The 21,561-nt window shown below is 64.3% G+C and overlaps 2 protein-coding genes across 6 annotated transcripts; one reads left to right on the forward strand and one right to left on the reverse strand.

Moving 5' to 3' along the window:
* Window positions 1–126: 126 nt before the first annotated feature.
* Window positions 127–1,477, forward strand: MTERF4 (mitochondrial transcription termination factor 4). Its single transcript, XM_027464824.3, has 3 exons — window positions 127–529; window positions 607–791; window positions 871–1,477. Exons 1-3 carry the CDS (start codon window positions 163–165, stop codon window positions 1,240–1,242), a joined length of 924 nt encoding a protein of 307 aa, XP_027320625.3. The 5' UTR covers window positions 127–162; the 3' UTR covers window positions 1,243–1,477.
* Window positions 1,420–21,273, reverse strand: SNED1 (sushi, nidogen and EGF like domains 1). 5 transcript variants are annotated; one of them, XM_072042310.1, is made up of 33 exons: window positions 20,958–21,273; window positions 18,343–18,630; window positions 17,505–17,645; window positions 16,449–16,611; window positions 15,364–15,489; window positions 15,164–15,277; window positions 13,616–13,729; window positions 13,417–13,530; window positions 13,201–13,317; window positions 12,975–13,100; window positions 12,609–12,713; window positions 12,053–12,166; window positions 11,808–11,924; window positions 11,603–11,719; window positions 11,412–11,528; window positions 11,126–11,239; window positions 10,879–11,052; window positions 10,628–10,741; window positions 9,683–9,796; window positions 9,110–9,223; window positions 8,878–8,991; window positions 7,831–7,893; window positions 6,462–6,645; window positions 6,262–6,374; window positions 5,850–6,128; window positions 5,439–5,583; window positions 5,176–5,258; window positions 4,696–4,782; window positions 4,497–4,613; window positions 4,094–4,184; window positions 3,584–3,667; window positions 3,328–3,365; window positions 1,420–3,173 (listed from the first exon to the last, which is right to left on the reverse strand). In XM_072042310.1, exons 1-32 carry the CDS (start codon window positions 21,162–21,164, stop codon window positions 3,329–3,331), a joined length of 4,107 nt encoding a protein of 1,368 aa, XP_071898411.1. In that variant the 5' UTR covers window positions 21,165–21,273; the 3' UTR covers window positions 1,420–3,173; window position 3,328. The 5 variants fall into 5 exon arrangements, with proteins under 5 accessions (XP_071898411.1, XP_027320621.3, XP_071898409.1 ...); XM_027464820.3 differs by having other exon boundaries at window positions 4,094–4,181; window positions 7,831–8,127; XM_072042308.1 differs by having other exon boundaries at window positions 7,831–8,127.
* Between the last annotated feature and the right edge of the window lie 288 nt (window positions 21,274–21,561).

Below are 21,561 nucleotides of genomic sequence, written 5' to 3' on the forward strand. Positions count from 1 at the left end.
CTTGGGGACAGGGTTCAGTGGTGACATTGGCGGCGGGGTGCTCCTGGAGGGCTCCCAACCCTGCTCCGTGTAACCGAAGGCGCCACAACCCCCCGGGCCCGGCCCCGCGGCTCCTCCTCTCCCGGCCGTGCGGCTGCGCGGGGCCGCGGCTCCTCCCGGGCCATGGCGGGGCGGTTGCTGCGTGCGGCCGGCGGGGCCCGGGCCCTGCTCTCCACCTCCGTGCCCGGCCCGTGCCCGTGCCGCGGCTGCGCCTCGGAGGAGGAGGCGGCGGCGGCGGGGCCGGAGAGGGAGGCGGAGGCGCTGCTGCTGCCCATGGGCTTCAGCCAGGCGCAGGCCCGGCGGCTCCGCGAGCTGCAGCCCCGCTTGGGCCCGCGGAGGGCGGCGGCGGCGCTGGAGCAGCTGCTGCTGCTGGGGCTGGGCGCTGAGGCGGCGCTGGGGCTGCTGGAGCGGAGCCCGGAGCTGCTGCGGGCGGCCGAGGGGCGGCTGAAGGAGCGCGCCGAGTACCTGAGGCGCCTGGGGCTCGGCGGAGGTAGCGGGGGCAAAAGGGGGGAAAAAGGGGCAAAAGGGGTGCTCGGCTCGACGCCCGCTTCAGCCCGGTACCCGCAGGGCACCTGCAGCGGGCGGCCGGGCGCTGCCCGCAGGTCTTCACCTTGCCCCGGCGGAGGATGGAGGCGGCGGTGCGGGTGCTGCGGGAGAAATGCCTCTTCACGGCCGAGCAGCTGACGGAGGTGCTGCAGAGCTGCCCCGGGGTGCTGCTGGAGGAGCCCGGCAGCCTCCAGTACCACTTCCAGGTGAGGGGGGTCAGGGTGGGGGCTGTGGGCACAGCACGGCACCGGGGCCGTGTGTTGATGCCCCTCGTCCCGCTCGCAGTACGCGTACTTCAGGATGGGCGTCCGCCAGAAGGAGATGGTCAAGGCGCGTCTTTTCCGAACGCCCTTCGCTGAGCTGAGGACCCGGCACATCTTCCTGGAGCGCCGCGGCCTCTACCACACCCCTGTCAAGGGCCAGACCCAAAGCAACAACCCCAAACTGAAGGAGGTCCTTCACCTCCCTGAAAAAGACTTCGTGGTCAACCTGGCCCGCGCCACCCTGGAGGAGTACGAGGTCTTCAAGAAGCTGCTGGCTCGAGAGGAGGAAGAGGAGATGAAGGAAGAGGAAGAGGAGGAAGAAGAAGAGGATGAGGACAGGGATACAGAGTATATAGACGGAGATAAGGGCTGGGATGACGGTAGAAGAGTGTGACCGTGAGTATGGGGGGCTCCCTGGGGTCTCCCAGCCCCACCACCTGCAGCACAGGTGTGAGGCACAGCGGCTGTGGGATCCTGCCAGGCTCTGCGTGCAAGGCAGCAGTGAATCCCATAGATCACAACGCAACGCTGACCCTTTGCCCTCCTCATTGACCAGGTGCTTTAGAAAATATCCAGTTTCTATCAAGTGTTTTTATTAAAAACAAAACAAAACCAAAATAACTAATTTATTTCAAAGACAAGGTTAAATCCTTTTGGCTGTTACATACTGTGCTGGATGGGGGGAGGCTGCGCTTTGCATCACTGCAGGGAGGATCCTTGGGCTGCCCCCTTCGCAGCTGGTGGCAGGGGAGCAAACACTCTGCCCATAGCCCCAGAGTGAAGAGAAGGCTCTGGCCCCACATCCTTGGGGCTGGCACAGGCTGCTCTGGTGTTCTCACTTGTAGGTAAGGGGCAGCTTTTCCTCCCACACCAGGGATGTCCGGGACTCCTGCGCTCACCCCACCACATCCCAGGAGCACAGATCCAGGGAGCAGCATCAGGCAGCCTCAGCAAAAAAAAAATTAGGGTGCTCTCTCTCTCTGTGAATCCAATTCTCTGGGGGCAGAAGAGCCAGCCCCAGTGCTGGTGGAAGCCTCACCCTGCCCCCCTGCTCATGGCCTCACAGGGCATTGTCCAGCACTGGGCTGCTGCACTGAGGCAGCGTGCAGGAGGGAAGAGGACGCTGCCGGCAGCGCTGAAGCTCCTGAGCTGGTTCTGCGCTGGGAACACCCTCAAGGCTACGCGTGGTCCAACAGCAGAGGTGCCTGTGATGCTCCCTGGGGGGCTGCCCCACTGGGACACCCCCTCCGCTGCTCGGGAAATAACACTCTATACCATAGCTACGATATATCTCTGGTATGTATTAATTTATAATATACACTGTGTATGTTAATACACAAATCTATGTTTAACTAGCGTTGTCATACAAACACACACAAAAAAAAAACTAGGAATGTTTCTAAGCTAAACTTTTCCTTGCCTGCTCTGTGGCAGCCAGCAGGGCGGCCGCTGCAGGGCCGCTAACGGAAGCGTGGTGGCAGCGGCACCGCAGGGCGATGCGGGGACCGCCAGGCTGCTGCTGTGCCCTGCGCCGCGTAGCACCAGAACGAGCGTGGTGGCACACCCTGGCTGACAATCTTAGCTCTACAGATTGCTTTTTAGTAACTTCTAGGTGCTCTATGACATTCTGAGCTGGGAATTTGGTTAAAACTGTGGCTCGTTTACAAAGCAAAACAACAAAAAAAAAAAAAATGAAGGCAGGGGAAGCTGCCTTAACTCTCCCCTCTCCCCCAGCTACAGTACGGGGCTGTGCCTCCACTGCCTGCTCCTGCCTCGCTGCTCGGGGCAGTGGCTCACAATTTCTAACTCATAGGGAACACGTAGGGAAGACCTCCCCACCCGGCTGCAGGCCAGGTTTCAGGTGATAGCTAAGGCCTTCTGGTCTGCAGTAAACTGGTTTCTTTGGGGGTTATACATAACGCAGCACCCTGGGTTACGAAAGCAGGGTGGTGCGGGTGCTGGTGGAAGGGAACTGGGCTCGCAGAGCCGGGAGCTCAGGGCTGGGGGGGCCGAGTGGGGCCAGGCCCCCTGGGGGCAGGCAGCTGGCTGCTGCAGCACCCCGCTCGGCTCCTTGGGGCAGGGGGGCACCTGCAGCAAGGCAAGGCAGGGCGAAGGCACTGCTGGTCCGGCAGGGAGAAGGGGGCGCCGCTCGCTCGGGTGCTGATCTGGCTGCGTGTCCCTAACGGGCTGGAGGAGAGGGAGGGGCTGACGCCAGGCAGGAAGGGTCCCCCCCCTGCTGCGTTCAACCCAGTAAGCGGATCTGATCTTCCTGGTGTTTCAAAAGCCCTTAGGTGTGGAAAGACGAAGCTCCTACTGCTTTGAACCCTGCGGAGGAGCAGGAGGAGAATGAGCTGGGGTGTGGAGCCCCCCCCCAAATGCCCAGCGGCTGCCTCTTCCCGTCCCGGATGCCTGTCTTGGGCTGGGAGAAGGGGACCTGCCCCCTGGGGGGCTTCAGCCTGTGCCTGGAACAGACACTTACTCTATAGCTTCTTCAGTGTGTGACTGTCGCTTTGTTTTCTGAAAGAGAAGGAGCGAAAGCACCATCAGTCCTGCAGCACCTTGGCCCTTGCTCCCACTCCCCCGAACCCCGCAGCCTCAGGAGCAGCCCCAGGAAGCGAGCCTGGGCCTCGCATGCTGTTCCACACCCCCCTCCCTGCCCAGCCTGGGGTAAGCCAGAGGTCCCAGGTTTCTGCCCCCCAGGCAAAGGGAAAGAAGCACGCTTCTGCTGGCTCTACCTGCTGCTTGGCTTCTTGGAACCGGTGCTCTCGCAGCTCTCCTTGTAGCAGACATCCTGGTGTACCTTGTAGACTCTCTTGTACCTGCAGACACAGCGGAGAGGAGGGTTGTAGGGACTAACAGGGACAGAGCCGTGTCTGTAAGTGCTGGGGGGGTGCTCCCCCATTTTCTAGATACAAGCATGGCTGAGCCTGCCCTGCCTGGACACGCAGCTGGGCTGCTGCGCCCATGCTGCAGGCAGGCTGGGGGGGCACAGCAGAGCCCCCTCATCCCTCAACCCCTCTGGGGACAGAAGCGGCCCTGAGCTGGGCTGGCAGGCAGGGCTGGCACCGTGTCGCGCCCTGCCCTGATCCAGAGGTTGCCTCGCTGGTGCTGGGCACCCGGCAGCAGCTGGCCAGGGCACGGGGCAGCCTCCTGCTCACTCTCCCTTCCCCGGAGCCGCACTGCGGGGCCAGCCCCAGCTCTTGGTGCGAGGGGAAGGGGGAGCACAACCCGCGGGCAGTACTCACAGGTAGTGGCAGGTGCCTCCTTCCCACACGGGGAATGACTTGGTTTCCGAGTACAGCCGCGTGCACGAGTGTGGCACCTTCTTGCAGGCTGCTTGGGGAACAGGAGAGGGGAGCTACCAGCGAGCCCATCTCCAGCCCTGCCTGCCTGCGCCCTGGGGGCCGAGGCCCCCCTGGTTTCCCTGCTGTGGCCCTGGAGGACCAGGCTCAGCGTGGCTTGGAGCCAACCCGCCAGGAGCCGCAGAGCTCCGGCCCCACAGCACAGCACAATCCCGGCTGGGGGAGGCTCAGCCAGAACCGGGGAGCTGGATACAGACCGGGGGTGCTCGGTGACCTGTGCCCTGCGGGACCCTGCTGCTGGGACAGCCGCCAGCCTCAGCGTGTGCGGCAGCAGCACGGCACTCACCCAGCTCGCAGTGCCTGCCCTTGAAGCCCGGGCTGCAGTCGCAGTGGTAGGACTCGCTCTCGCTCACACAGGTGCCTCCGTTCTTGCAGGGGTTTGCAGAGCAGTTCTGCCCCGTTCCTGCAATACAAGCGCTGCCGTCAGCCCCGCTCTCACGCCCGTAGGGATAGATTCCCCCTGGCCATGCCCGCCCCAGACTCACTTTTGCTCCGTGCCTCGTGCAGCTGCAGCGCCAGACTGCCCCGGCCGGGCTCCTCGATGTTCTCCAGCTTCACAGGAGCCTCTGGCTCTGGGCAACGAGAGGGTCAACGTGACTTCCAGCCGGGGCCAGACCCCAAGGCAGCCCCTCTGCAGCAGCAGGCAGAGGGGACCCAGCCTGGGTTTGCAGCAGCAGTTTAGCCCTCCCCTGGTGGCACCCTGGGCCCAGCCCACGCTGCATCGCGCATCTCCTCCCACTGCCAACAGCCCAGCCCTGGGTTCCCCAACCCACTGTGGGCCACCCCTCTCCATGGGCTGGGGAGATGTTGGTCCAGGGAGAGGCAACGGGCTCCTGCCCTCCCCTCTGGCTCCTTCAGCCCCGCAGCAGCCTGCCCCGTTGTCGCCCTGTCCAGGGGGAGTGGGGGAGGCACAGGAGATAGCACTGGGTGACAGGAAGAGGCCAAAAAGGCAGCAGGGCACTTACGTGTCTTCACGGTGATGGATCTGCTCAGCGCAGTGCCGAACCTGGCGCTGATCCTCCCTCTGCCATCCACCAGCTCGGTGAACCTGGGGAAGGACAGCCATGAGGGTGGGGGGCACACTGGGGTCCCCAAGGGTTGGAGGCAGCGTGGGTGAAGCACTCGCAGGTGGCGCTGGGCACGGCACAAACACTGCACCAGCTGCTGGAGCGAGGGGTCACCTGGCTGGGGCGGGCGAGGGGCTGTGCTCAGCCCTGCTGCTGCCTACCTGGGGGCTGGGGAGGGCTCCTCAGCCGTGTCGTGGTCTGCGAGCAAGCGGAGTTCAGGCAGGAAGGCTGGGGGCAGCCTGTTGCGCAGCACCCGGGGGTGTCCAGCCTGGCTCCAGCGCCTCTCCGGAGCCCCATCCCTCTGCACTGCAGGCCACAAAGGGTTAGGCTTAGAGGGAGGCAGTGACCGGAGCGTCAGGCTGGGGGCCACTGGGGCTGTTTGGGGACAGGTGACACCACCCAGGCAGCAAGTGCTGCTCCCCTCCCCGACAAAGCATTGCTGAGCTTTAACTCCCCATCCAAAGGGCTGCAGAGCCACCGCTGCCTCCCTTCTACAGGGACAGCCGCTACCCGCAGGAGCTCCCACGGACCACTGCAGCTCGGTGTCCCCCCCCTGCCCAGCAGACACTCACGGGTGGTGACGTAGAGGTGGATGGGCTCGCTGTGCACCTGCCCCTGCTCCGTGTTCTGCACGGCCGTCACGGAGAGGCGGTAGCGCTGGGCGGGCAGCAGGTCCCGCACGGTGTAGGAGGCGAGCTTGCCGTTGGGCACGTAGCGGCTCTTGACGCTCTGCAGGGTGGTGACGTTGATGATGTACCCCTCCACGGCGCCAGCGGGCGGCTGCTCCCACGTCACGGACACGGAGGTGGGGGTGACGCGCGAGGCGGTGAGGTTGCGAGGGGGGAGAGGCCCTGGAGCAGGAGGGAAAAAGCGCTGAGCCTCTGAATGGCAGCAGCTTGCTGTCACCTTGACCCCTTGGGAGCTCGCCCCCATCCCAGCAAAGCCCCCGCCAGCCCTGGTCCCGCACCGTGCGGTCCCACTCACTCGTCCAGACGTGGAAGGGAGCCGTGGCCAGGCTCTCCGAGGGGTGATCTTCTGTCCCCAGGCCGCTCAGCGTGGTGACATGGACGATGTAGCGCTCTCCTGGCTGCAGGTCCCTGCAGAGGAGGAAGGCGGGTAGGAGGAGGTGAGCGCGGGGGCTCGGGGGGGGCCAGCCGTCCCCGCCGCCCGCCCGCCAGGCTCACAGGAAGGTGTACTTGGCCACGCTGCTGTTCAGCTCCACCGTGCGGTCTTCCAGGTCCCCAGGCTGGCGGATGGAGACACGCACCCTACTGACAGTGGAGTGCTTGAGCCGGTGGAGAGCCCATTGCACCGTGATGGTGCTGGCCGTCACGTTCGTGATCTCAAAGCCTTCCACCGGACGCGGTCCTGGCCGGAGCGAGCAGAGAAGCGGGGAGGGCCACGGTCAGCAGCCGGCCGTGGCAGCGGCTCCGTCCCTTCCTGCACCCCCTGACTGCTGTGCCCCACGCTGCCCATCCATGTCAGCCTTCCTGGCACCACCACGGGCTTGGCGCCAGCACCGTGACAGCCCAAGCAGCTTGGCACCTCTTCCCCTGCCACGCTCCTTGTCTCAGCACCCTGCAGCCAGGAGCACCCCGGCCTCAACCTCGCATCAGTCGCTCCTCCCTGAGCCCAGATCCCCGGCAAGCACAGAGCCCCCTGAGCCTGGCACCGCCTGCCCAGCTGCTGCCCCAGCCACACACACATCGGTGCAGACAAGCCCCCAGGACAGGGCTGCATACCCCGGCACACCCCAAACTCTCATGGAAGCTGCCGGAGCTGCCCGACTGCCCTCGGTGCCTGCTCCCATGGCTCAGCCCAGCTGGCACGGGAGGACCCCAGCCCCCAGGTGTCCCTTCTCACTAGAGAGCAGCTTTTCCAAGTCCGATCTCTTCCACCCTTGGTTTCCCCCCGATTCCTGCTCCAACCATCCGCAGGCCAGGGATTATGCATGTCAGAGGACACGGCATTACCTGCCCGTTCCCGAAAATAGGCTGGACAAGACACAGCACAAACGCTGTCCATGCCCCATGGAGCTGTCACCATGCCCGGCACGCTGCCCTGTGCCCCTGGGGGCAGGCTGAGCCCCGGGGGACAACCAGGTGGCCATCTGCCCACCTGCAGAGCAGCCAAACCCTGACCCCAACACTGTGCCCGTGGAGCAGCCCGCTGAGCAGGACCCAGGGGCCATCCCCACTGTCGCTGGCTGCTTCCCTACCAGCCCCATGGCATTTGATTGCTCCTTCACACCCTGCTCTCAGTGGCCACTGCACAAAGAACAGTCATTCTCTGTACTGAGTGCCTCTGAACCCAGACTTCAGGGTCTGCGCTGCCTTTTTCAGCCACACCACGGGTGGTGGAGGCTGGGATCAGACCGGAGCAGACCTCCGGGGCACGGGAAGCTGGAGGTGGCAGGAAACCTCCAGGTGCTCCACCAGCTCCGTGGCTGTGGGCAGAGCGCTGGCGAGGAGAGGCCCCACAGGCTGGAAACGCTGCCCTGGGCATCAGGGGGGCCCATACTCACAACCGAATTCCCCTGAGGACACTACTCACTAGTGCGCGTGGTGAGCATGACAGGCCTGCTGATATCATTCTTGTTGTTCACGTTGCGTTTGACTGAAAAGACAGAAATATTGTAGGCTCTGCCGGAGGCTAGTGCCCGCAATTGGTGGGCAGAACGACTTCGGTCCACAAAATCTGTCCTGCGGTAAGAGCCGTCGAAGGATACGTACGTCACGGCGTAGCCGTCAATGAGTTGCCTGGCGGCTGCGTCCTCAGGCGGGTGCCAAGAAATCAACACACCAGTGTCCTCCACCCTTTCCACCTTTAATGAGGTTGGTGGCAGCAATTCTTCAGGGTGTGGGCAAAAGCAAAGGGGAGAGGTAATGCCATGAATCTTTAGAGAACAGACCCCAGCAACGAAATGCAGAGCGGCACTGATGGAGGACAGGGTCCCCTCTCTTTCTCTCTCGTTGCAGCTCACAGAAACCCTACAGCTGCTGCTGGCCGGTCGTGCTAGGCACTGTGCATGTGCCGGGGCTGCTCAGCCACCCCGCTGGGCTCAGGCAGAGCCAGGGCAAGCAGGCAGTTGGTGCGGCAGAGCCGGGGGCAGAGCATTTGCTGCCATATCCTGGACCACGCGGGGACGCAGTGAACAACCTTCCTCCAGCTTAAAGCCCCGCAGAGATCGCTTAGGCCAGATTAGGGGCCTCGGGGATGCTTTTATTCAGGGCCGGAGGCTTGAATCAGATTTCTTTGCCTCCCCTCCCAAGGGCATCCAAGGAGGATTCAACCCCTGCTGCACTTGCACCACTGGAGCCCAGAGAAATTTGCCCCCAGCGTCCCCGCGTGCCTCGCCCGTGTGCCAACGCCGTCACCTCCAGCAGCCACCCGGCACCTGGCACGATTGAGCCCTGCTGGCATCTGCCCCCAGCATCCGCGGGGCCAGGGCTCCCCCAGCAGAGGCGAGATCCGAGCCCCGCCAGGGCGAGGAGAGCTGCCGGTCCCTGGTGGCGGGTGACACGGCCGCCACCGGGCAGGGCGGGCACGCTGCCGTCGAGCCCCTCGCCACATCCTGGTGCCGCTGCTCAGGGCCTTTACCTTTTTCGCAGCTCTTGCCTGTGTAGCTCACTTTGCAGGTGCAGCTGTGGGTGCCATTGCTGGGCAGGCAGTAGCCTCGGCTCCCACACGGGCTGGAGAAGCACGGGTCGCTGGCTGCAGGGTGGGAGCAAGACGGAGGCGTTAATGGCGTCAGACACCCCAGCGTCAGCGGCCGCACAGGGCTGCAGCTGCGTCCTCCTGCCCCCCTCACCTGTCCTCCTGCCCCCCTCACCTGTCTCGCAATGGTAGCCGAAGAAACCCTCCGGGCACACACACAGGTAGGAGCCTCGGTAGCCTTCGCACTCCCCTCCATTTTGGCACGGGCCAGACTCGCAGGCATCCACTTCTGGAGGTGAGAGCACGCAGGCAGTGAAACACACGCCGTGGGGACAGCACACCAGGACCCCAACGAGCCCAGGGCCAGCAGAGACACCCACGGCCCCAGGAAAAGCCCCACGTGAACAGCCACAGAAGCCAGGACCGCCTGTTGAATGCCACGGCAGCCCAGGCACCTTGCAGAGCAGACCCATAGCCGAGGGATACCTTGTTGTGCCCAAGCTGTGCACCACCTCCCCACCAGACAAGTTTTGGCTCTGCTGCCACGGGACACAAACCACAGCAAGCACCAGGGCTGGCAGCGTCCTCTGCAGGGCAAGGAGCCCGAGCGTGCACCCTCAGTGGTGGCGGAGACCAAGTGCCAGCTCCGTGACAGCTCCCAGCCATTTGCTTTGGTGCAGGTCCTGGACACATTCCCAAGCCCAAGGGACAGCGGTGCCAGCAGGGCCCTGCTCGGCACACTCCCTACCTTCCTCACACTGGATCCCCACGAAGCCCTCGGGACAGAAGCAAACAAAAGAGCCTGGGAGGTCCCGGCAGGTCCCGCCGTTCTTGCAGGGCTCTGACTGGCATTCATCAACTTCTGCAGAGAGGAGAGACCGGCTCAGAGCAGAGCCGGGGCTGGAGGCAGGAGAGGAAGTTTGGAAAGACAGCGCTACTCGTCCCCACGTCACTCGCTGCCCTGAGCCCCCCAGCCAGAAAGAGAGCAGGGCAGAAGGGGGAGTGCAGATGGCTGGCGGCGTGGGGCTGTGCTGAGATGTCCCGTAGGGTGTCCGTGGTGTGTCCCCTCCTTTAATCCCCCCTGCAGCCACAGCAGCTGACCCAGCCACCCCACCATCCCTGCACCCTGTTCCTCCACCACGCTGAGCCCACAGAGCACCACGAAGGTGTGCGCACGGGAGAGCGAGCACAAGGAGCTGCTGCGGGGTACAGCACAAGTGTGAAATCTCAAGCTGCTTTTATGCCATATTCCCTCCTGGCCAGTAACTTTGGAGCTGCGTGGGACACGTCTCACCCAGATCTGGAGATCCGGGGCTTGATTACACACGCTGAGACTGAGTGAAGAAGAGCATCGCATTAGGAATGTTCTCCAGCAAACTGCTGCGATGAGCAGGGGGACACGGAGGCACATGATAGCTGTTAGGGGATCCAGACCCAGCCTCCTGGGAATCACAGCCCCACCGGTGACAGAGACACCCACGCAGCACCTGTCTGCACGGGTGGGCAAGCAGCACACGCGCCCTTCCCTGGTGAGCTGGGGGCTCCCCTGAGCCACACGCAGGCAGGAGATGGAAGCTGGCGTGCGTAAGTGTGGGCAGCCCCGCTCCCAACCACACCATTCACGCCCTGCTCTGGCTGGTGGCACACAGACTCTCTCCCCTTCTCCCCGCGTGAGCTCTGCACGTTTTCTTACCCAACTCACAGTGGTGGCCCACGTATCCTGGCTCACACACGCACAGGAACTCAGCGATGCGGTCCTTGCACTGACCGCCATTCAGGCAAGGCTGGGAGCGGCACTCGTCGATCTCTGCAAGCATTTGGGCAGGGGGGAGATAAGGAGAGGGCGATGAGCACTGGGGTCCCACAGCAGCGTGCTCGGGGGAATAAGAGGTTGCTGGGGTCCCACAGCCATAACCATGGCTCAAGCTTCTTCCCGTTGCCTACCATCGCATTCGGGGGGGTCGCTCCAGACGCCCTGCGAGCGGCAGACACGGGGGCTGTTGTGCTGGCTGAGGGCATAGCCCAGCTCGCAGCGGTATTCAGCCAGCGAGCCCACCGTGGTGGAGTTGAAGGAGGCCTGGGCGTGCTTCACCGCGCTGGGCACGCCGCAGTCGATCTCTGCGGAGAGATGGGGCATGAGCAAGGGCAGCGTGGTGCCTGGGGCTCGGTGGCGGCGGCACGGGGCCCTCACCCGTCTGGCAGTGCTTCCCGGTGTAGCCCACGGGGCACGTGCACACAAAGTCCCCGCCGAGGTCCTCGCAGGTGGCACCGTTCTCACACGGGCTCAGAAAGCAGGGAGACGGCACTGCAAAGAGCAGAGGGCACCGGAATGGAGCTGGCAGGGCCCAAAGCCGCTGCCTCTTCCCCTCAGTGTGTCCCCAAAGTGGTTTGGGGGTGACATCCAGCAGCACAGTGCAGCACGCTTGCTACCAAAGCTGCAACTCTGTCCCCCCTGACCCTGCAGCACCCACACGTACCGATCTCGCAGTGCCGTCCGGCGTAGCCCGGGGCGCAGTCGCACTTGTACTTGCCGATGTAGTGGAAGCAGGTGCCCCCGTTCTGGCACGGCCCTGAGGCGCAGGGGTCCGGCTTACCTGGGGGCGAGCAGGAGCTGAGCGGGGAGCAGGACACGCACCACCCGCCTCCCTCCCCGGTGTCGGAGCCGTACCTATCTCACAGTGCCGGCCGGTGAAGCGGTAGGGGCAGGAGCAGTGGTACTCGCCATCCGACTCCTTGCAGGTGCCCCCGTTGCGGCACGGCGCCGTGCTGCAGAGCCGCGGCCGGGCTGCGGGAGAGGAGCAGGAGATGCCGAGCGGTTCTCGAGCCAGTCCCACGCCCCGGAGGCCGCGCTGTCCTCCCCTCACGGCACGTACCTCTCTCGCAGTGCTTCCCCAGGAAGCCCGGGGGACACTCGCAGGTGTAGGAGTCGTCCTGAGCCTCGCAGGACCCCCCGTTCAGGCAGGGCTCGGAGTCGCAGGGGGAAGGTACCGCTGCAAAGCCGAACAAAGACCTCACCTCTGCCCTCCTCCCCACCTGCCTCGCCTTTGGGGCAGGCCCTGTGCTCACCACCTCGCCTCCCTCCCAGCACCAAGCCCGTGCCCCAGCTGCAGACACTCACTGTGGTTGGTGCCGTAGTCGGTGTGGCACACGCACAGGTAGCTCCCACCGTACTCCATGCAGTAGCCGCCATCTGGGCACTGCGTGTTGACGTTGCACGGCGTGGCGGTCACCTCTGCCAACACACAGAGGGACAGCCTCCATCAGGTGTGCCGCAGCAGGATGGCCAGCCCCCCAGCCAAGAACAGGTCCCATGGCTTTATGGAGCACGGTGAGAAGGGAGGGACTGCGGCCACCCGTGCCCCATGGCAAGGGTCTTTCTGCCTGCAGAGCGAGCTTTGGAGCTCCAGCGTGCAGAGCCAGGGCTTCCTTCTACAGGCCAGGGCTCGGGAAAGGCACGGCTCAAGGCAGAGCAAGAGATGCAGAGAGCATCTCCTCCCCACGAGGAGCACATCCCCAGGGCCTGGCTTGTGTAGGTGGCTCGGATTAAGCGTGTCCCCGTGGTGCAAGGGTTCTGCACAGCCGAGGCCCTTCATCGGCATTTAACTGGCGTTAAGTGTCCAGGAGAGGGAGCAACCACAGCGAGCTGTAACACCACGCGTGAAGCCTTCACCTACCGAATTCACAGAGGAGACCGAAATACCCCGGCAGGCACTGGCAGATGGTGACGTTCCCCTCCAGGCAGCTGCCTCCGTTCCGACACTCGCAGCCCTCAGAGAGCTCTGCAAGAGATGGAGAGGGAGCTTCCCTTGTATTGCGGGGCCAGCGCAGCCAAGTGGCCCTGCTGGAGCCAGCTGGGGGAGCTCGGGACCCACAGCTGCCAGCCCCCAGGCATGGCCCCCCCTCAGAGATAGGGACCACAGCTCCATCCAAGAGCCCTGAACAGGCTCTGCCAGGGCTGCTCCCCCCTTGGAATGGGCAATTGCTCCTGTAGGGCCTCCCCAAAGGGTCAGCACGCTGCCGGAGAGACCCCAGGTACTCACTGTCGCGGCAGTCCTGCCCGCCGTAGCCCTCCTGGCAGTCGCAGGCATAGCCCTGCTCCAGCTCCAGGCAGCTGCCCCCGTTCTGGCAGGGGCTGGAGAGGCAGGCGCCGGGTACCCGGGGGCCACCTGCAGGGAGAAGGACGCTGACCGGAGACCTCCCCGGGGGGGGACACGGCCGGTGGCCTTCCCGCACAGCCCGGTGTCACCGCCACGCGCTGCCGCTCACCGTACTGGCAGTTGTTGCCGTAATAGCCCGGGGAGCACGTGCAGATGTAGCGTCCCGGGCGGATGTAGTTGCACGTCTGACGGTTCCTGCAGCTCCGGTCCTCGCAGGAAGAGGGGTCTGGAGGAGGAGGAGGATGCGGTGAGCCGGGCCTCCAGAGAGGGGCAGCGGGGACAAAACCCTGCCGTGGGCTGCCCCGGGCGCGGGGGCACCAAGCACCTGTCTCGCAGCGCTGTCCCACGAAGGGCTCCAGGCACACGCAGGTGTAGTTATCAACCAGGTCGACGCAGTGCCCTCCGTTCAGGCAAGGGCTGGACTCGCATTCGTTCACCTCTGCAGGGCAGGACAAGGAGGGGGGTTGGTTTGGAGACGTCCCCGTCCCCACCACGTGGCCACCTGTCCTGCCACCAGTGCCCACCTGTCTCGCAGTCTCCTCCCGCGTACCCCGGCTGGCACACGCATGCCGCCGTCCCGTTTGCCTCTTGGCACGTCCCGCCGTTCTGGCACACCTTGGTCTCGCACGGCAACTCCTCTGTGGTGGGAAAAGCAAAGGGAAGAGGGGGGGTGAAGCCACGCACAGGACCAGCACACCGTGTTCTCTGCTACTGCCGGCAGGCAGGGCCAGGCAGAGCGCAGAGCCAGCACCACAAACTGGGCAAGGACAGCTCGGACAGCCCGGCCCGTCCCTCCAGTTTTGCTTTCTGGGTGCAGGATCCCTCCCCCGAAAGGAAAACTCCCCGCTCTCCTTCCCCAGCAGCACAGGGACTCACGGGGAGCCTGACACTGGCAGCGTCCCCAGCGCGGGGCGAGCCAGCCCGGCCGGCAGAGGCTGTCCCGCTGCTCCGCTCCCTCTGCTCGCGTGGAAACCTGGCAGCAGCGCCGAGCCCCTTGGACATCAGCCCTCGCTGCCGTCCCCACGCCCAGAGGAGAGGTGTTGTGAGCAGATGCCTCCCCCCCCAGCGGATGTTGCTGCCTGCATTAGCAGTGACTCATCCGGAGGCGAGCTGGGCCGCGAGGCTGGGAACGCTCCCAGTGGCTTCCAGCGGCTCAGGACCTGGCCACCACCTGCAAAAGCCCCGCACGGAGCAGGGTCCCCCCCCCACCCTCCGAGACTCCTGCCCAGGCACTAAATGCCAGCGTTTTCCAGCAAGGGCGAGGCGGCGGGCGCGTTCTCCACAGCCGTGCCGGGACAGGCGCTCCTGGGAGCGGGCTGCCAGCGGAGGAAGCGCTCGCCGCCAGAGCAAAGTTTCCTTTGCTTTCAGCAAGTCGTGATCCAAGACTGCAGCGCTCGGCGCCCAGCACAGCTCCTGCTGGAAACCTCCTGTCCCCGGGGCACCCCGCGAGCCTCCCTACAAACCCCGGCACCTCGGAGCCGCTGTGCCCCCCGTGGGGGGCTGCAACACGAGCAGACCCTTCCCCAGCACCGCTGAGGTCTAACAGCTGCTTGCCACTGAAGGTGGCAGGAGAAGAACTGGCTGTCATCAGCTCCTCTATGCTTTCAGGAAAACGCTGGCAGATCTTCCCCAGCCTGCCCAGATAAACCCACGGGCATGGCGGGAGGGACATAGGGTGCCTGAGAGCCCCCCCACCCCTCTCTGACTGCCCCATCTCCTCTCCCATCCCCGCTGTCTCAGTCCCTTCCTGGGGGCACGAGCGGCTCTCTGAGACCTGGTGCATGGCTCAGGCCCACGAGCTCTGCCCCAAAACAGGGTAGAGGATGTGGCACAGCCATTTCATCGCCTCTCTGCTGGCTCTGCCGAGCCTGGCAGCGCAGCCTCCGAGGCTTCCCTGTCCCTGCTTACAAGGGGGATGCCTCCAGGCTCACGTGTCCCATCCTCACGCAGGGCAGCTAAACAGGGCAGCCTGCGGAGCCAGCGCAGCACCCAGGAGCAGAAGCAGGATGCCCAGCGGAAACCACAAGTGCTGACAGCTCCACGGTGCCTTCTGGAGGAGGCACAACACTCACCTGTCTCACAGCTGGCTCCTCTGAAGCCCGGCAGGCACTGGCAGCTGAAGCTGTTGACACCATTGATGCAGGTGGCTCCGTTCTGGCACGGGTGGGAGAGACACTCGTCCACGTCTGAAAGAGCGAGGGGAAGGCAGGGGCTCAGCCAGGAGCGGTGCAGGCAGGGCTGGAGCCCACGGAGGTACAGGGAGGCGGCTCACCGACGTGGCACCTCTTCCCCGTGAAGCCCGCGAGGCAGGAGCAGGTGTAGGAGGGGTTCCCGGTGATGCAGTCCTCAATGCACTTCCCCCCGTTGAGGCAGGGCCGCAGCGTCAGGCACACGGAGGCTGCGGAGACAAGCGCGCCCTCCGCTCACAGCCCGCCCCGGCAGGGCTCACACGCTGCCGTCCGGCGCCGCGACCGCCGGGGTCTGTCCTGGCATCCATCCAGCCCCGCCATCCGTGCGCGCCCCGAGGCTGGGGACGGTCACCCGGCTCTCTGGGGCGCTCGGGGAGCCCGTTTTGGGGGCTGCGTGCCCGCGGCCGGGCAGGGCTCGCTCCTCTCGGGCTCCCCACCGGGTGGGGTGACAATTTTATTCCTGCTGCAGGAGCCAGGCAGGGGACAAAAGCCAGGCATCACCCAGCCAGCCCTCGCCTATGGCCTGGGGCAGAGGGGCAGGAGGACCTGTGTAAAGCAAAGCCACAGGCGATAGACAACACGCGTGGATTAGCGGGTAAGAAAACACGGCCAGGGTGGGGCGGGGACAAGGAACAGGAGGTCGGTGGCTCCACGGAGGGCCAGCTGGGGTGGCCAGGCACAGCCCCTGCTCTCTGCTGGCTGCCCCACGGGACGGACGAGCCTCCCCAGCCCCGTGGCAGCTACGGGAGCCATAGAGCCCCTCGTGCGTGCCCTCACCTCCTCCCCGGCACCCTGCCCGGCTCCCCGCGCCTCGCAGCCTGCCTCAAGAGCTTTCCTCCCCAGCAGCTTTTGCAGCCCGTGGCAGGCAGCCCCAGCACGAGTGGCTGGGCTCTGAACCAGCCCGGCGATCCCCGGGCACAGATCCTCAGGAGCCAGGCTTCCCAAAACGGTGCCGGCGGCTCCAAAGGATGCCCCAAAGCATCCCCATCGCTGCCCCCACCCTGAGCCCTCCCCGAGCCCTTCGAGCTGTCTGATCCACCCACGGGTTGCTGCTCTCTCCCCTCGGGGAGGGAGGTGAGGGTGGGGGGTCGAGGCAGGGAAAGACAGGGCTGGAGAACAGTTTGGGGTCGGGTTGGGAGTTAAATAAACCTAACTGCTGTCCTCTTACTTGTATTGCTGCAGCCCCCCACTTGCACCTGGGCATCATCGATTCTGAACACCCAGCGCCCGGGGATACCCACATTTGTCGTCATCTCCACGTCAGCGATGTCATCGGTGCGGGATCCAGGGATGTTGAAGTAGCGCTTTCCATCACCGGCGTTAAAACCTGCCTGGGAGGACAAGGGCAGAGAGCAGAGAGACATCAGCACGGCGAGGGGAGCGGCGGGGGCAGAGGCAAGGGGCACGGCAGCACGAGGGGAGGCTCCGCAGGACCGCACGTCACCGCCACCACCCAGGTTCCCTGGGTTCCTCCTGCATCCCCTCCCTCAGGTGTTATTCCCCAGGACAACCGCAGCCCTTCCTCGCCCTCGGGAGCTCAAGGGGGGTGCTCACAGCACCCTCTGGCAAGCCCAGCCCGGAGGTGTGGGGTGAGAGGGACGTTTCTTCCCTTGAAACTGCTTCTCCTCAGCGGGAGCCGCTGGAGGGCTGCCCACTGGCCAAGGTGTGCAGTCGCTGCCCTGTTTACGTCCATAAAACCCGCGCTCCTGAATTCGGGGATTCAAAACGCGTCCCCTTCCTCTACACCTGCGATTTCCTGCAGGCAGGCAGGCAGGGAGCCAAGGACAGATCAACTGGTGGTAAATTCACACATCCAAATGGGGACCGGGTTGCATTTTTTTTTCCCCCCCTCTTAAACACAACAACGCACACAAGGATGAAATAAAAATACAAGCGAAAGCTGTGCTGGCCGCGGCAGCTGCCGAGCTGCTCTTAAAGTCTGAGGTTAGGAAGGAAAAGGAACTAAGAGGCAGCAGCCAAGGTAAAGAACCGTGGTTTCGCTGTAACAAAGTCCCCTATATGGTCTCAGCTCCGAGAAGGAGAGCACACACGGATATTTAAGAACTTCAGAAAAGCAGGGGGAGGGAAGGAAGGAGGGAGCCACCACCAAAAATCCCTGGCCTGCTGTGTGCTGCCAGGAACAGCTCGAGGGAAAGCAAAGGGCAGCCGTGAGCACGGTGGGCTCGGGCGCTACCTGGGGGCGACGGCCGCGTCCGCTGCTTACCTGCGCTGCGATGCCGCCAAGCCCAGCAAAGTCCCCCCCACTGCTGGCGTGCATACCCGTGGTCCAGGTGATGGACTCATAGTTGAAGATGGTGAAGGACAGCTTGCCGTCCGTGATGAGGACGATCTGGAAAGTGTTTACCTGCGGGAGGGAGGGGAGAAGGCTGTGAGAGGGCGGAGGGCAGGCAGGGAGCATGGTCAAGGAGCAAGCGGGCCAGAAAAAGGACAAGAGATGAAGCTGTCAGGCAGGAAGGCTGCGGCAGCACGCAGCAGAGGGGTGCTTCCTTCAGCACCAGCCTTCCTCTCCCGGGAAGGGCAGCGGTGAGCCCCCAGCAGGGCTCTCTGTGTCGAGCCAGGACTGAGAAACACCACTAAGAAAACCCTTTCTGAAAAGAGCTCCCATTCCCAGTGGCACTACATGGAAAGGCAGCAATTACCCTCAAATGGGAAATCAAACTTAATAAAGTACATAAATTTGCCTTCAGATCCCTGGAGCTTAGAAGAAAGCCCCGGGATGGCAGCTGGGCCACAAGAGCTGACAGCAGGGCAGGATTGCAGCTGCATCCCAGAGAGATACCCGACGGTGAAGAGGAACAAGACTCCAGAGCCAAGTTTCCAACCAGCTTTTGTAAGCTCGGGGCTCTGGGCACAAACCCGGGCTCCTCAGCAAGGCTGTGGAAGATGACAAAGCTCCAGTTCCTTCAGGAACCCGTCTTAAAAAACCCACCCCTAAGCTAATTGCTCCCTCATTCCTCAGGGCTGTCTGCCTCAGGGGTGCTGGCAAAGGCCCACCCCAGCACCGCGGCTGCCCACCACTCGCCGGGGCCCCCAGCGCTCACCGGTGAAAACGAGCTTCCCCCGAAGAAGGTGACCCGGTACCAGGTGGCGATGAACACCCACTGCGCGGAGAAGTCGGGGAACTCGGGGAAATACTGCGCGATGTCCCTGGTGGCCCGCTCCAGGATGGCCTGGTCTCGGCTCTCCCGGTAATACACATCGCCCGCACGCCGGTTGTCCACGTCTGCCCAAAAAGCTGCCACCACGCGCCGGTCCTTGGAGATCGGGAAGGCCACCGGCGTGAACTGGGAGACCTCCTTCAGGAAGGAGATGATCCCGTTGTTGTTCACCTGCGGAGATGCGGGACAATGGGCAAGGACGGCCCCGGGGAGCACCGAAGCCTCCACGGGCACTTCCCCCGGTGCCCTCCGCAGCCCTGGCCGTCCCGAAGCCTTACTTTAGAGGCGCTTTTTCCTTCACCTGTTCCCCCCCTCTACCTCCTTCCACAAATATTTGAGCGCTTCCCCTTCCTGCCCTTTGAAGCACGGACGTGCCCCCGGCCGGGCCCAGAGGCCCGGGGAAAGCAGCCTCACCCCCCGGCCCCCGCTGCGGAGGGCCAGGAGCCCGAACAAACCCAGCCCTGTTCTCCGGCCAGGAGCAGCTGGGAGAGCGCCCGCCGGGGCTGGGGGCACCCCAACCCTCAGTGTGGGCTGGAAAACGAGCGGCAGGGCTGGCGAACATCACGGGACCGAGTGCCACCACCCCACCGAGCCCCCCGACCCCACGCAGCAGGGGATGCAGGTGTGACACTTTGGGGGGGGGGGCGCTCGCCTTTTGGGTGCTTCCAGCCCTGGGGAGCCTGGGCAGGGGCCCCCAGTGCTGGGGGCCGTTTATGAGGGTCCCAGGAGACGCAGCAGCCCACAAAACAAGCGCTGGGGACAGCCCACACGGCCCTGGGCAGCTGCCACCGTGACTAAGGGGAAGGCGATTCCCCATTGACAAACCCTGCGTAACCTCGCGGTGTCCGCGGAGGAACATTCTTCCTGTTATTAAAGCAAGATGGGAGAGAGCCGGTGCCAAGAAGGGCCGTGTGTGTGTGTGTGTGTGCGTGTGTTTTTTTTTGTTTTGTTTGTTTTATGGAGGAGGAGGGGGCGGGCTTGGAGGGACCCCCCAGGGCTGGGCCATCCGGGCCCTCACGGCAGGGACACACACAAGAGGCGGGCCAACAGTGACCGCAACGCTTTCTAGACAGCAAAAAACCCACGCCTGCCCCTTCTCCTCGCTTCCCTTCCCTAAGAAAGCTGGGTCTCACCAGCTGCCCACACAACAACTTGCAAGCCAGCTGCCCCAAACTGCCCCAAACTTTGTCCTCCCGTCCCCACAGGGGGCCCAGGCAGGGATCCCCTCAGGATGACGAAGGCCCAGCCACACCTGCAGGCAGACAGGGACCTGCCCCAAGGCTGGGCACCCCAGGAGGGGAACAGGTCACAGCAAGCCCCATGAGCCCGGCATGTCGGGCAACACCCGCCCAAGCCCAGCACCATGCAGGAACCTCCCTCTCGCTGCCACACCTCTGACGGTGCGCCTGGTCCCTTGCTCTCAGGGCAAGGAGTTCCCAAATTCTGGCTCCCCTGGAGACCACCAGGCCATCAGAGCTTCATCCTTCAACACCGAGTCCCACCCTTCCTCCTCCGCCTCCCCAGCGCTGGCTGGGGCACGGGACAGCGTGTCCCTGTCCCGGTGCACGGGGAGCTGCTGCCTTGTGCCCGGCTGCTGGGACACCGGCACGTCAGCATCCCCGGGTGGGAAGAGCATGGAAAGCAGAAGGCTGCCTTTTAAAATCCTGGGAGGAAATGCAATTTTTAGCAAACTCGGGAGATGCCAGTGCGTCCTCCCAGCTCGATTAATGACTCTCACATGGAGATCGGAGGCACGTCCCGCAGCTGTGCCTCAGCTCGCAGCACAGGAGCCTCGCAACATCTGCTCCGGGTGCGCAGTGCCCGGGCGTTCGAGCAAGGCTGGGGCTCTCGGTGGCCACAGGACACCCTGGGGTTGCCCACAGAGGATCGAGAGCATCTCAGGGGTGTTGTGAGCATCACCAAGGGGGTCGTGACAGCACCCCAAGGGTTCTGCCCCGTGGCACAGAGCTGCGGGTCCAAAGCCAATGGCTCCGGTGCAAGATGAGCTCCTGGTCCTTGCCTTTCAGCAGAACCCAGAGGATGGCTCTGGCTATTCCCAGTCCCACCCTGAGGCTGCCCTGTGTCCTGTGCCCCAGCAAGGGTCGTGGCGATTCCCAGGAGGCCGGTGGGAGCCCCACAAGGCCGGGATCCCCCTGTACACCCCGGGGCTCGCTCCCAGCACCCCGGCACCGCTCCGCTGCTCCAGATGGAAGCGGGGCCATCCCATCTGACCCCAAAACCCCACAACCCTCCAAGACATGCCAGGAGCGAGCTGAGCCGAGCGTTAATAAAGAAAAAAAGGGGGAAAAAAAGGGAAAAATGGGAAAAAAGGGGAAAAATGGGAAAAAAAGAAGAAAAGGGTGGGAAAAGGAGGAAAAAAGGGAAAAAAAAAGGGAAAAAAGGGGGGGGGGAGAAGGAGGAAAGGGAAGAGGCTCGGAGGGGAAGAAGGGGGAGGCCAGCAGCCCCCGCCTGCCCGCTGCCCTTGGCCCGGCACTCACGTAGAGCCCGGTGTGCCCCGCTCCGAAGAAGGGGAAGCGCACGGCGAGGGGCCGCAGCTCGGAGCCGCCGTCGTCCTGCTTGAGCGTGGCGGCGTCGCCCTGCGCCGGCCCGAAGGGGTAGAAATCATCCAGCGGCACCACGCCGCCCACCCGCGGCACCAGCCACTCGCCCAGCAGCAGCAGCAGCCCCACGCAGCAGCCCCGCATGGCCGCGGACCCTCGCCCCCCGGGGGCCGTCCCCGCAGCGCTCACGCCGGCACCGGGAGCCGCGACATGGCGGCGGGTGGGGGGGGTGCGGGGGGGGGGGGCTCGGAGCGGCGCTGCCCGCGGCTTCCCCGCGCTGCCCGCACAGAGGCCACGCCCCCAGCGGGGGGATTTGCATAGCCCAGGGAGTCCCCGCCAATGGGAGCTCGCGGTGAAGGGAGGGGGCGGGGTTATGGAAATGAGAAGGGGCGTGGCTTCGTGGGGACGCGCGGAGGGGGGGGCGCTGGGTGCGGGGCCCGGTGGGGGGGGGGGGGGAGGAGAGAGAAATGCTGTTATTTGCTTTTTTTTTTTTTCCCTTTTTTTAATTTTTTTTTAATTTTTTTTTTTTTCAGGTGCTAAA

Source organism: Anas platyrhynchos, chromosome 9, assembly GCF_047663525.1.
Source record: "Anas platyrhynchos isolate ZD024472 breed Pekin duck chromosome 9, IASCAAS_PekinDuck_T2T, whole genome shotgun sequence".
Lineage (NCBI taxonomy): Eukaryota > Metazoa > Chordata > Aves > Anseriformes > Anatidae > Anas > Anas platyrhynchos.

Bases quoted from the DNA above. Each gene is read 5' to 3' on its own strand.
- MTERF4 (XM_027464824.3), top strand. From the start codon at position 163: ATGGCGGGGCGGTTGCTGCGTGCGGCCGGCGGGGCCCGGGCCCTGCTC. The intron at 530-606 runs GTAGCGGGGGCA...CGGTACCCGCAG, and splicing joins GCGCCTGGGGCTCGGCGGAG to GGCACCTGCAGCGGGCGGCC. The intron at 792-870 runs GTGAGGGGGGTC...TCCCGCTCGCAG, and splicing joins GCCTCCAGTACCACTTCCAG to TACGCGTACTTCAGGATGGG.
- SNED1 (XM_072042308.1), bottom strand. From the start codon at position 21,164: ATGCGGGGCTGCTGCGTGGGGCTGCTGCTGCTGCTGGGCGAGTGGCTG. The intron at 11,529-11,602 runs GTACGGCTCCGA...GCTCGCCCCCAG, and splicing joins CGGCCGGCACTGTGAGATAG to GTAAGCCGGACCCCTGCGCC. The intron at 3,668-4,093 runs GTGAGTACTGCC...CTGTGTCTGCAG, and splicing joins GGAGGCACCTGCCACTACCT to GTACAAGAGAGTCTACAAGG.